The sequence below is a fragment of the Macadamia integrifolia genome, chromosome 2 (genome assembly GCF_013358625.1).
Source record: "Macadamia integrifolia cultivar HAES 741 chromosome 2, SCU_Mint_v3, whole genome shotgun sequence".
Taxonomy (NCBI): Eukaryota; Viridiplantae; Streptophyta; class Magnoliopsida; order Proteales; family Proteaceae; genus Macadamia; species Macadamia integrifolia.
In genome coordinates this window covers 39,128,384-39,142,299 of record NC_056558.1, presented here as the reverse complement: position 1 = coordinate 39,142,299, position 13,916 = coordinate 39,128,384, and the positions used below count along the sequence as shown (strand labels likewise).

General features: G+C 38.4%; 2 protein-coding genes across 3 annotated transcripts; both read left to right on the top strand.

The window, feature by feature from the left end:
• Positions 1-1,118: 1,118 nt before the first annotated feature.
• Positions 1,119-4,305, top strand: LOC122072313 (zinc transporter 4, chloroplastic-like). 2 transcript variants are annotated; one of them, XM_042636907.1, is made up of 4 exons: positions 1,119-1,429; positions 1,537-1,594; positions 1,718-2,431; positions 3,644-4,305. In XM_042636907.1, exons 2-4 carry the CDS (start codon positions 1,565-1,567, stop codon positions 4,097-4,099), a joined length of 1,200 nt encoding a protein of 399 aa, XP_042492841.1. In that variant the 5' UTR covers positions 1,119-1,429; positions 1,537-1,564; the 3' UTR covers positions 4,100-4,305. The 2 variants fall into 2 exon arrangements, with proteins under 2 accessions (XP_042492841.1, XP_042492840.1); XM_042636906.1 differs by having other exon boundaries at positions 1,704-2,431.
• Positions 4,306-5,742: 1,437 nt separating this feature from the next.
• LOC122093336 (probable beta-1,3-galactosyltransferase 12) lies at positions 5,743-12,834 on the top strand. The gene is made up of 7 exons (XM_042663655.1): positions 5,743-6,341; positions 7,416-7,568; positions 7,663-7,745; positions 8,446-8,545; positions 8,635-8,748; positions 9,596-9,738; positions 12,397-12,834. Exons 1-7 carry the CDS (start codon positions 5,887-5,889, stop codon positions 12,483-12,485), a joined length of 1,137 nt encoding a protein of 378 aa, XP_042519589.1. The 5' UTR covers positions 5,743-5,886; the 3' UTR covers positions 12,486-12,834.
• The last annotated feature ends 1,082 nt before the right edge of the window (positions 12,835-13,916 follow it).

The window sequence follows — 13,916 nt, the reverse complement described above, 5'->3', positions numbered from 1 at the left end:
ATTCACAAGAGACGGTTTCTCTGAGGAATCAATGGAGCAATAATAAAAATATTCAATGTGAGAAGGAAATATTAAGAAAAGCTTTTCCCTTCATAAAATTTTTATCTCCTCTAAAAAAAGCATTATCCCTTTATAAAATCTTTATTTCTTAAAAAAAATAAATGATAATACATATTACTCTATGTGATATGGACAAAATGTAACACCTTCTCATAGCCAAAGAAATAGAATCTAAAAAAATATTTTGAAAAAATATTAAAACTTGATATTTATGAACTATTTTTTTTTTTTTCCTGAGAGTAGGGGTTGTAGTTACTTGGCTGCAACCCAGTAGCAATCAAATTCTTTTTTGACAAAATGAATAATTCTTTTACGATTAATACATATCAGTATCAATTGGTATCAGTCGTATTAGATGACTTTTCTTCTAAGATACCGATATCATTCCCTATTTTGATAATTATATCTTCCCTTTTATATCAATCAAGAATCAATATGGGTAGGGCTCCTATGCGCCCGAAAATGTTCCAGGCCATTGGATATCCACTGCCACCTTATTGTTCAATAGAGGCAATCTGACTCCTTTCCTTAGTGTCATCACCCAGGTCAGCCAATAGTAATCTGGATAAGTGTCATGTGGTGAGACAATAATCCACCAATTTCAAAAATACACGAAAAATGAGGAGTTGACAAAGGTTCGAAGAACAAGGTGTCAAGAACGGTTGGATCATCATCTCATCATGTGATGCTTGTCCAAGCACCTATAGGTGGTTTTTTTTTTTTTTTTTGGATAAATCGAAGTACCTATAGGTAAGACTAGACAACGGGAACTACGGAGGAGCCGGATCCTGTTGATATCCATGTCTATTGTCCGCCAATACCGATATGGTCTACCAATACCGCGGATCCGAGACCGACACCTAAAAACCATCCTTTTCATAAACAGGGGCACCGTGGTAGAGACACGATCCAGTAACTGACTATATGACGCGTGATGGTTCCCACCTGCTTCTACCCAAAACGGATCCGTGTTAATAAAGAAAAGGATAAAGTCAAGTAGTAATATTTATAATAACAATAAAATGAGAGTTCTCCAGAGGTGTCGACATTCTCCCGCTCATTTCATCACAAAAAGTCATAACACAGACTTGAAACAACCACCGTAACCCTCCGATCCATCAAAAATGTCATCATTTGCGACACCTTCTTCTCTGTCCTCCTTCCCACCAAAGTCCAACTCAAGAGCCCTTCCCCAGCTCCCAACCCAAACCCAACTCAACCCTCTCTCAGTAACTGTGTTCTTGCCTGTTACATCTCTGCGTATACTCTTGTACTTTCCTATTTATTTTTCGAGATCTGGGCTTCTCTGCAACACCAGGAGCCATTGAATTACCTCCAAATTACACTAATGTCTTCTTTTTTATTCGAGGTTAGGGTTTCGGAATACTTCTTCTTCTTCTTCTTCTTCTTCTTCTACTACTACCTGAGAAAATTAAAATAGGAAATTCTGATTGATTTTAAATTTTAATCTTGCAGAGCATGAAACCTCTGCTTTACTTCAAAAATGTTGGGGGTAGATTTCAAGTTTTATCAGGTATGTATCGATGGAAAGAGAGTAGTTTAAGAGAAAATATGACGATGTTCCTTTGGACTTTGAAATTTAAGTTTTTTAGTGTTTTTTTTCTTATTCTTCTTGATCGAAGAAACTCTTTCACAGTTTGTTTCGGAATCCATGGCTACAACGGATTGTGGCGATACAAAATCCGACGATTGCAGAGACGAATCAGATGCTCTGGTTCTTAAGGTGATCGCTATTGCAGCAATTCTAACGGCCGGTGTTATTGGTGTCGCAACCCCTCTTATCGGAAAGAAACGTAGCTTTTTACGCACAAATGGAGACGTATTCGTCGTCGCGAAGGCTTTAGCGGCGGGAGTAATTCTGGCGACTGGATTTGTTCATATGCTTCCTGACGGTGCGTCTGCGCTATCCGACCCTTGCTTGCCTAAAAATCCATGGTCAAAATTCCCCTTCTCTGGGTTCATCGCCATGATTGCTTCGCTGATCACGCTTATGTTCGATTTCGCTGGAACTCAGTTTTACGAGAGGAAACAGGAGCAGGAGAACATACGAGTGATCGATGAAGTCGGATTGGACGGGTCTTTGGAAACGATTTCTGGTGCTGGAATCTTTCCGGTGACAGTGACGGTGACGGAGAAGGAGACGGAAGGGAGGAAGGTGATCGGGGAAGAGGAAGGAGGAGGGATGCACATCGTTGGGATCCACGCCCATGCGGCGCAGCATAGGCATAGTCACCCGCATGGGCAGCACGCGGAAGGGGAAGCCTCGCACGTGCACTCGCATTCGCACGGGTTTGGAGAGAGTGACGAGGAGGAAGGTGGTGTGAGTGTGAGGCACGTCGTCGTCTCACAGGTATATATAAATCTGATTGGTTTTCGTTTCTTTTTCGGATTTAGCTTTGGAGGTCAAAGACAATGTCGCCATCTCTGCTTTTGCGTCTTTTAGTAGAGAGAGAGAGAGAGAGAACTTGAAAGGTGCCGAAAGGGTAACCATAAAACCAGGCGGGAGTGAGACTGTGAGTGGTGATGATGTGTTTGTAATGGGAAGTTGATGGATGGCAGCATCTGATCTTGATTTGATGAGTTGGCCTAACCTTTGACAGAGAGATGAAATGTCAGTTCGACTTCTCAACATATCAGGCAAACGAATTCACATGGGTTATCTATCAAAAAAAAAAAATACATGGGTTATGAATAGACCAGGAATTAATACCAGTGTTTTAAAACATAGAATTGGGATCCGTTTGGTCCCCCTTTCAATCAATTTAAGGTGATGCAACGCCTGTTTAGGTAATCAGAAATCGTAAATCTCGTAAATAAGGTGCTTTAGGTGTATTATTGGGTTATAAATGATCTCTAAATGGACTATAATTGGGGTTTTATATTATAGGCTTAAACGAGTTATTCGAGCTATAAATATTCGATTACTGGTCAATCAGTCTAGTTGTGTGATCGAGATCGTGATTGTCAGACCACTATCTTGCACCAGGATTGCCCGATTATTGAGTCTATTCATTTAATGATCGGTTGGGTCAATTATGGGTTTCAATTGGTCGGTTCAAGTTGAGCCTACTGGTGCAGGCCAACTTTTGACACCCTGTAAGCCTTTTTGGAGTAATTTGGTGACATCTCATATGAGTCCTTTCTCTCTTTAATTGGTTAGAGGAGTAATTTGGTGAGAAGGCTCATCTCATATGAGTCCTTCTCTCTTTAATTGGTTAGAGTTAATGGTGAGTTCACTTGAATCCTAATAGGCTGTATCAGAGCCGGAATGTAGAAAATCCCTTGAGAAAAATCTTTAGTTTCAAGGTGAATTCTTGCCCGAAGGAAAAGATTCTTGAGGGACTTGAGGTTATATGACCCGATGTAAAGGGTTATAAAGATTTAGGTTCCTCCAAGCACCACATTGAGACCTTCGAGCATGGGATTTTTACACACCACACATCACCAAAAGTCACTAGTTTTTTGTGATTTAATATGAAATTTTGACTATTAGAATGGATTGTGACTTTGTTGTGAACGGTGGTGGTGTGTGTGTTTTGCACAATTTTCATATGTTTTGCAGATACTGGAATTTGGGATAGTGTCGCACTCGGTGATAATAGGACTATCGCTGGGCGTGTCGCAGAGTCCATGCACTATAAGGCCATTGGTGGCGGCGCTGTCGTGCCATCAGTTCTTCGAAGGGTTTGCACTGGGAGGTTGCATCTCCCAAGCGCGGTTCACTACGCTGTCGTCCACGCTGATGGCTTGCTTCTTCGCTATCACGACTCCTGCAGGGATCGGGGTGGGGACTTGTCTGGCTTCATTCTACAACCCCAACAGCCCAAGGGCGCTTGCAGTGGAAGGCATATTGGACTCCATCTCTGCTGGGATCCTCGTCTATATGGCTATGGTCGATCTCATCGCCGCCGATTTCCTCAGCAAGAGGATGAGATGCAACTTCCGTCTCCAACTCGTCTCCTATTTTGCACTCTTCCTCGGCGCTGTATTGATGTCTTCTCTCGCAATCTGGGCCTGAATGTTTTCTTCTTCATTCATTTCAATTTTCTTTGTTCAACACAAATGCCAAAGTTAGAATAATTATTTCTCCCATTTCTCACGTTGAGCAACTGTGGAAGGAATCTGCAGATTTAAAGACGGAGAGGTAGGGAATTTCTTCTCTTATTTTCCATTAGTCCTCTGTAATTTTATTTGTACATTATACCAGATCATTGGGTTACTGTATTTGCTCGGGCTTCTTACATTTCCGTTTTCCGTTTCTTTGCACATAGTTCTCCTTTCCCAGAAGTGGGCTTATACCAAGGGTTATTGATCCTCGCCGCACCGCCGCACCGCCGCACCCGCGGCTGAGGATCATCGCCCGTTATTGAGGCCCTGATTTGTTGCGAGGTTATTTTGGTAATTTTCTGTATTGGGTTCACGATATATTTTTTTGGAAGAATCTTTCTCCTATTCGATAGAGTTGCGAGTACAGGCAGTTTACCAAAAATGAAAAAACTGGATTACCAGCATATGTAACCCTATTCTCCATTGAAAAGACTCCATTGGAAAGAAATAAATCTTATCTCATCGTGGACATTTGACAATCTCATAGGTGAATCTTTATATATGATTGTTTTTTACAATTTTTATTCTTTTTTAGATTATTAAAAGGTTTTGTTTTTACAAAATTCAGATTCACTCCTCACTGCATCACAAACGATAGCATTCATATGTTATGAAAGAGCTCATGGACAATCAAAACATATATGAGATTGATCTCCCCCGACACAATTGTATATTGGATTGGAAACACGTTGTATGTCATGAACAAAGTGACAGTGTTTTCTGTTAGCATAAATATTATAAATAACATAGGATGTTAGATTTCAACCCTAAAACTGAAACTTAATTGGAGGAAATGATAATATACAAAGACACACCCAAGGTTTTAAACAATCGAGATTGGATTATTACTCATAATTTCAAGGGATAAGATGATAATGTTTACATTAAAAAACGCAAATGGACTTCTAATACGGTATTTCATTAGTGATCCTGTCCGGACCTTGGCTTGTCATATGAGTCTAAATTTTATCTTTCTTTATATGGAAAGAAGTATAAATATCTTCATATACCAAAAGCTCGCTAATGATCATTTTCACCTTCGAGTATAATCATAATATTGGTTTTTTCTTTTTTTTTTTAATATTGGTATTATTCACCTTTCTTCAATGGGTATCCATTATCATTTAGGCATTGCAGCTATATATTTATAGGAGAGTGGTGTGAAAAATAAATAAATAAATAAATTTTCAAAAATAAAAGGGCACCATGGTTATTTTCATATGAGGAGTAAAAAAGATATAGAGAAGGACCCTCCCTAGAGACGCAAGATCTGAAACAATACATCAGCTGTGCATCATTTGATAAAAAAGATTCCAATCTAGTGGTTTCGGACAAGGTTATGAAAAGGAATCTTCTATCCACAGACTGGAAGATCAGAACAAGATCTGTAGCGAAACATTCGCATCCCAATAAAGTGGATTTCGGACAGGTTTTGATTTTATAGATTTTAGTGGATTTTTATTTTTCCTTTTTTTTTTTGGGGTAAATTTTCACGGTAAAAGGGTAAAGCTATAGCCTCGAAGTGTTTATGAACAACTGCGTGATCAACTCTCATTTGCTGCCACTTGCCAGACCCCTTTTGGCCTCTCTCTCTCTCTCTCTCTTTCTCACCTGGAGTGAGAGTCACAGACTCTCCACTCTGCATTGATGAACATCGAGAAGGAGCAGATCTAAGAAACTCACCAATTGGGAACAGAGATGCAGCGTACGCTTGGTCTCCTCTCCTTCGCCAACCGTTCTACGCCTACCAATGCCAACGCCCAATACTCCAAGGACGACAAGGTAGTCAAGAAGCATCATCTCCCCATCCTTCCTTCACCTGCTTCGTCTCGCATTCCTCTTCCACTTGTTATCTTCTCCGGCTTCTGCTTTCTGGTTGGAATCGCCGGAATCATTTTCTCCGTCTTTGCCGTAATTCGTCCTAAGCCTCTCCCTATTTTCCGCTGCGGTCGTGCCGAAGACACATTCCGGAGCTTACACTTACACCGTTTCTCCAACAATCCTAGGAAGCTTGGCGTTGGCGACAATGATCCGCTCATCGAACGTCCCAAACTTCTTGGATTCGTTGGGGTCCAGACTGCTTTCTCTACTGTCGATCGCCGTGCTGCCCTTCGCTCCACTTGGTTCCCTTCCGACCCCGACGCCCTTCTCCGGTAATTAACCCAACCGATGCTCTTTCTTACCTTCTTTCAAAAGTAATTACTTTAATTCTGAAAGCAAGTTATGATTTTGATCCATACAAATACATTCTTGAATGGACATTTTTGTTAAATTATTCTTCTGGGTCGAAAGAAAAATCTACTTTAGCATAGACGTGCTGCGTACCAATTACCAAATAATGATCTAGGACTACATAGCAACTGTGATTTGCCGATGCCAGGGATCCAAGCCATTAGCCCTTTGGCTTGAAGCTCAAGGAGCCTAGGAAAGTAATTACCTGTCGATCCGTTGAATATCTATAATTACCCTTATTACTCTCATCCAAAAATCCAGCACTGTTTAGAAGTGAAAGACCTGCTGGGGGAGAAACCCACCTGCATGGAATGCTAATGAGATGTGTAAACCGTCCAATTACCCTGCCTCCAGCTGGTGGGTTAACTCCTAATTCATTGGAGAATTAATGCTCTGCAGAGGTATTTAGTAAATTTTAACTTCATATTAAGAGTAACACCAGATACAGCTTCGTAAACTGGCCATAATTGAGAACTGAATTGTTTACGGAAACATAATTGTCAGCTGAATTTGTACATGATGTGTGACTAAGATGTAATTTGTAAACTTGGATTGCCTGTTCCTGGAAGTAGAACTGAAACATGATTAATTGCAAAATTTACCCAAGATGCTTCATATTAAGTATCAACATGTATTGTTAGGAGTACATATAGTTGTATTTAGGTTTCATTGCAAAGGAATCCCTGTTTTTATGAGAATGTGTAACCCTAATACTCTGTTACTCTTCACAGCTGGTAAATTTCTTAATACATAGAACCATGCCCTGGAGGCATGTTGAGTTTGACAAATTTTTATGGTTTGCAATGTCAGTCTCAGCCTGAGAAATGTAATGTTTTCCCAAAGGTCTTGGATTTTTCAATTTCTATTTAACTGGGGGCCTCAATGCTCATAGTCTGATGTCCTTGATGCTTGTTACATAATATCCCATTTGGCCTTCTTACTCATGTCACTTTTCATCTACAGTTATTGCATATTCACTTGCTCAACCTTTGCAGTTTGGAGCAGGCTACTGGATTAGCTTTCCGGTTTGTCATTGGGCGATCGAAAGATGCAAAAAAGATGGCAGATCTTGAGATAGAGGTTGAAAAATACAAAGATTTTATGCTTATAGATATTGAAGAAGAATACTTAAAGCTGCCATATAAAACGTGAGACTTGAGATTCTGTGGGACTGCTCTCGTGTTTTCAGAATGGTTACTTGTGGTAATTTTTTTTCTGCCCTCATTTTTATATTTATTGTAGGTTGGCATTTTTCAAAGCAGCCTATGATCTTTTTGAAGCAGATTATTATGTCAAAGCTGATGATGACATTTATTTACGACCAGGTACGTTTATAAGTGCTATATATGCATTGCAGATTGCATTACCTGATTCATTTGTTCCCTCGGTTTGTGTTCAGATCTACCCTTAGTTCATCCCTCGAAAGAGTTGCAGTTGGTCAGCCTTCTTTCTTCCCCCCCCCCCCCCACCACCCACCCCCCCCCCCCCACCTTGGCTGTAATAACTTAATGCACGAGTGTGTATAGTGTGGAACTGTGGATATAATTTGTTTGGTGTAAAAAAATAAACATATAGGTGTTACTTTCAAGGAATATGAATCTTGTTTCCTAAACAAGAGGCTTAATTGGCCTAGGATTGGAATGATAGCTAAGTTGATTGAGTAATAGGTATCAGTTATATTTGAGTATTAATTCTGTTTCAAAAACTACCTTAGTTGTCATCAATCGAAGAGAGAGAGAGAGAGAGTAGCCTTGGTTGTTCTGATATTTGAATGGTACGTTGGTACCAAAGACGTATCAGTAGTAGATTTACTGAGATTTTTCCAGTTGTATTGTGTATTAAACTTCCTGCTTTATTACATTTCCTTCTCCCCCCCCCCCTCCTCCCCCTAAATCTGTCACAAACTGTCTAGCAAGTTGTTTTGTAATGAACCAATTTGCAGGTTGCTTCTTTTGTTATGAATTAGGTAAATAAGTTATTATTCATGTACCTTCCAATGTGATTAGTTCATCATTCATTTATCAGATCGACTTGCAACACTTCTAGCCAAGGAGAGGACTCATCCAATGACTTACATTGGCTGCATGAAGAAAGGGCCAGTGATTACTGACCCAAAGATGAAATGGTAATTGAGCTTGTGATATATATTTTATGATAGAATATGTGATTCTGTTATTCAATTTTTCAATGGACTTTTTTATCTGAAACTTTCAGGTTTGAGAAGTCAGGACATTTAATTGGGAATGAGTATTTCTTGCATGGTTACGGTCCGATATACGTTCTCTCTGCAGAGATTGTGGCATCATTGGCAACTGTAAGAAATAATAGGTCTGTCGTTCTTAATTTATTGCACTTATAATTTTGATAGCTGGATGCTTTAAGGTTTTCGTTCTTTCTTTTGGGTCAGTAATGATGTTACTCCATGGTCATTTAATTTAATTGCTTTCTAGAAAATGAAATTAGTTTCACTACAAAAAATAGCTTATCTTGTGGTCAGTAGGTTCTAGTTACTTTGTTGGTGTGATTGCTTCCATTACCTGCAGAATTCCACTAATTCAACATGTTCTTTTTCCAATTTGAGGCTCCCAAGTCAATCTCTAGGATCAGATCAACTATTTGATTTTTGAATGTGCAATTCATGGTCAATGCTCTTAACTCATTGACTTCACCCCCCCCCCCCAAAAAAAAAATCATTGTCTGTATATTTTCGTTTATGGTCAATCTTAGGCGTGCCCTATAATTTGGATATTCTAGTTCGGTGGTGACCAATTGTGTCATATTAGGAGCATAAGAGCCTAAGCTGTTGGTCTAGAAACTGGAATCAATATCTCTACATCGTCGGGCTTATGGAGTGAAATTTTTGTCCTTTGTAACTGCATTTTTTTCTTGTTACTAAATATTGAGTTCATTGCAGCAACACCACCCCCCAGTGGGCGAATAAATTGAAAATTTTTCATTACATATCTTATTGTGCTTATCATTAGAACATTGTTTCCTTATTTTCAGATGTAAGAAATGATCTTTTTGCTACAGCAGTTACTAAATCTGTCTCTTTGAGTGACTTTTTGTTATTCAATTTTAATTTATGTCACAATAAGCATTCTAGTCAAATTTTAACTTGTTTCTCCTTTTACTCCTGAAATTTATCACTTTTTAGATGTTTCTATGTTGACAGTTTGAGAATGTTTAGCAATGAGGATGTCTCTGTTGGATCATGGATGCTAGCCATGAATGTCAACCATGAAGACAACCGAGCAATATGTGATCCTCGATGCACACCCACATCTATTGCTGTTTGGGACATTCCAAAATGTTCAGGTAAACAACTTTAATGATAGTTTCCTCTCTCTTTTTTGTTTCTTTTTTTATTAAGGCAGTTTCCGGGTTGAAACTGCATAGAAGGAAATTTTTTGGTGAAATATTAGTACATAAAATTAAGATTGATTTTACTTGAAAATTTTCCTTTTACATAGCTTTACCTCGATACAAACAGAGCCTAAGAAATTAATTGAATTGTCTTCCGTGACTTTAATGGTTGAATGGGGTTACAACGAAGAGCTGTGTAAGTTGCATGCCTCATAAAACTTGAGCTGAGTTTGCTAGTAGTGTGCATTTCAGGAATTCATCAAATAATGGGGGAGTAATTATTATATCTTGGTCGTCGCTTTTGGTGAAGAGAAACTCTCTCCTTATTATAATAGAGGATGAAAAGTTAAAGACTGTTGTGAAGGAGAGGTTGCTTCATGGTAGTTCATGGTTACTTAGTTGGCAGTTTGTTACTTCGTTTACACATATTCATTCACCTCCTTGATATAAGTAATCAATTGCATGATAGAAAAGAGGGGTGGGGAACTGAAAATCAAATCCCTCAAAACGTGGACATGTTAGTACATCTAAGCAGACATCAATCTTCTTCCATCTTTAACGGGAGGATATCTGGCCACATAATGGTCATTTTTATTTACGGCTGGATATCCCATCTATTTTATTGCATTGGACCTGGCATTTTTGGAGGGAGCATAGGGATTAGAAATGTGAATCATTTTTTTTTTTTTTGAAGTAGGGAATATGTATAGAAATCAAGGTTTTTATGATAATATGGGATGTTTTTGGCACGTCAGCATGATACTTGTACCAAGGTCCTCTTCTTAGCTTGGTTGCTCATAGAAAATCACACTTGTTCCACTGAACAAGACTTCTTTATGGGCTTGGAATCGGAGGACTATGACTACATAATCCATTGATCAGATGCATTAGTGCTCTTGGATTGGGTTGGCTTTTTTACCGTATCAATCATAATGCCATTAAATGGTGGTTCAGATTGATAGATAGATGCATCTGCTGACTTCGTCTGCTGTTCTCTAAGTGCCTGCCATTGTTTGCTCTAGTTTTCTTCTTTATCTCTCCCTTCATTATCTTGTTGGGCTCATCTCTGAATGATTATTTGTTTTGTCGGAAAGCTATGTTCTGTCTCTCTGAGTAAGATGGAGAGTATACAGTGGTTTCTAAAACCAATAATTCATTAAAGACAATTAAAAGAAACATGTGATCGCAGTTTACTGATCTAAACAATTTGTGTTCTGAAAGTAGGGACGTAAATGGAGGGAATACAGGGCAGATATACTAATATCTGAATTCCTATCCAATTAGTGCCTTAATGGAGCTGGCTACTTGGATCCTCTTTTGCCAATCAGCTCCATTCGTACATAATAGCTTCTACTTCAAGAACAACAACTCAGCCTTATCCCAACTTAATGGGGTCGGCTACATGGATTCCAACCAAGCCAAGGAAAAAAGAGTTAAAGGAGAGAAGGGGGGGTTGGGGGGGACAAACAGTGAAATCTTGCCTAAATGGGATCAGAAACATGGATTCTCTCTCTAATCAGATCTATTTGAGGTCATATTTGGGAAAAGACCTAAACTATGCATGTCTTTCCTCACTACTCCTATAGTCATTGTAGGCCTGCCCCTAGCTCTTTTAGCTCCTTCAATCTGAATGAGATCACTCCTCGTTACTAGTGCATTCTTAGGCCTCCATTGAATATGACCATACACCGTAAACGGCTTTCTCGAAGCTTATTATGAATCGGTGCAACTCCGATATTAGCTCTAATATGGTGATTTCTTACTTTATTCTTCCTAATTTAGCCGCACATCCATCTTAGCATCCTCATTTCTGCCACACATAGCTTATCTACATGACATTCTTAACTGCCCAGCATTCTGCCCCATATATCTTAATTGTTCTAACAACTGTTCTATAGAACTTTCCCTTAAACTTTAACGGAATACTTTGGTCACCTGACACCCCAGACACACCTCTCTACTTAATCCATCCCACTTTAATCCCTATGTAACATCATTCCTAACATCACCTTCTTTATTTATGATTGACCCCAGATACCTAAAATGATCACTTTATGGTATCTCTCTCTCCTCAATTGTTACCATATCATTTGAAACTTGAGACTGCTGATTATTATTATTTTTTTTTTTTTGGGGGGCATATTTTTATGTCGTTGGTTAGAACCTAATAGATTTGAGGTCGACAAACAGAAACATTGGTACCTTCCGGGCAAGGATTACCTGAAAGAGTGGTGCAAAATATTCTCCACCAGGAAAGGATTGACAGAGAACAAGCCTTCCTTTTAAAACATAATTTGCATAGTCCCGCCAACAATGCCATCTTCGGTTTGTCATGAATTCATGATAATAGCCTATCTTGGGTTTTCATGAATTCACCCTGTAAAAGTTCTTAGTTCTGCTTATCTCAAAGTGGTTCTTTTTTTTCTTTTTTTCTTTTTTTTTTTTTTTTTTTTTTTTTTTATGTGATCATCATGCCTACTGCCTACCAAATGATTAATCCTATTTGTTAATCTGTAAAATGCTTTAGACCCTACTGCCTACCAAATGATTAATCCTATTTGTTAATCTGTAAAATGCTTTAGACTAAGAACAATCTGGAAAATGTTTCAGGTTTATGCAACCCAGCTAATAGGCTGAAAGAGTTGCACAAGATTAGTATGTGCTCCAAAAGTCCAACACTACCACCTGATGACAGGTAGCATTTGCATGGCTTCCCACCTGACATTAAGAGAGAAAGCTAGATTTATTTATCCTCATTTTGCTATCGAGAATTTTTATTCCTGGGGAGGACAAACAGTTTCTGAATCTACCATCAAGAGTGTTATATAATCTTCATGCAACTTGTTAATAACAGCATGATTGGTCTTCCGGCGGGAGGCAGGAATATATATATATATATATATAATATCTTTTGTCCTTCTGTTTGCATTTTTTGTTTTAATGGAGGAATTTGAGCTCCTAAAGTCTGTAAGTCTACAACCTGAACCAATATGTAACATATCAATATAGTGCAAAATTTCGAACAGGGGTGCTGCCCTGGTTTTTTGACATGCTTTGATCCATAGCTGTTGCTCAGGCAGATGTTCTCTGAAACATAATCTAATGTTGGAGTTTTCAGACTACCAACATACTACCATGCAAATAATCATTTGTGATGTTCTTGATAGAAGGAAAAGGATCCTTGGGCTGAGCTTGGGAAGATATATCCAAGCTCAGGAAAAGGATAAGATGTTCACAATTGCCCAGTAGAAGGGAAAAGGTCCTCTGAAAAGAATATGAACAACAAAAGGCCTCCAATCAAGAAAAGTAAAGGAGAGAGATCACTCAATTTGGCATTTCTTCCTTTGTCACTCAATCTCCAAGTTAGTTTCTGAAATGTTTATATGCACTTGATATTATAATCAAAGGTACAGGTTGCATAGTCTCTCTTTTGCTACACTTTGTGGTAGATTTAAGTTTTTTTTTTTTTTTTTTTTTTTTTTTTTGGGCTTGGCTTCGGTTTCTTTCTATGAACTTCTTCCAAATAGTTTTGATTCTTCTTCGAAGTTGGACTATTTCTGTGTTCCCAAAGGTTCCATTGACCCGTCTGGCACTGGATCAAACATTTTTGGGAGCCAGTAAGTGAAGAAATGGAACTTATTCTTGGCAAACTTATCATGAAGTCAGTCTTCTATCCCCAGATTACTCTCTTCAGCTTGTTTCTGACAACTACTTGGATACTCATCTATTCACCATTTCACCATACGAAATGAGTTTTAAGCTACTCTCTATGGATACTCTCTTTTCAAAGTGTAGTATTGCAGCTTCCTCATTTTCTGCTTTTGAGGACTTCGAAGTAGTTAGAAGTAACAAAATTTTCATTCATGAAAAATGCAGAATGAGAGATATAAGGTGATGGCAAGCAAATCAGTACCAAAATTTTCCTATTCGATACTTTTGCTTTTTTATGGGATATATGATATATAGTCTATAATTTGATATTTTGTATAAAACAAGTAAATCAGTACAATTAGACACATATTGAATGGTTTCGTCATGAAAATTGATACCATACCGTAACAAGAAAGATATCTTTTTTATACCCAAACCATATTAAATCTCCTTTGATTTCGTGTGATACGATTTTAATT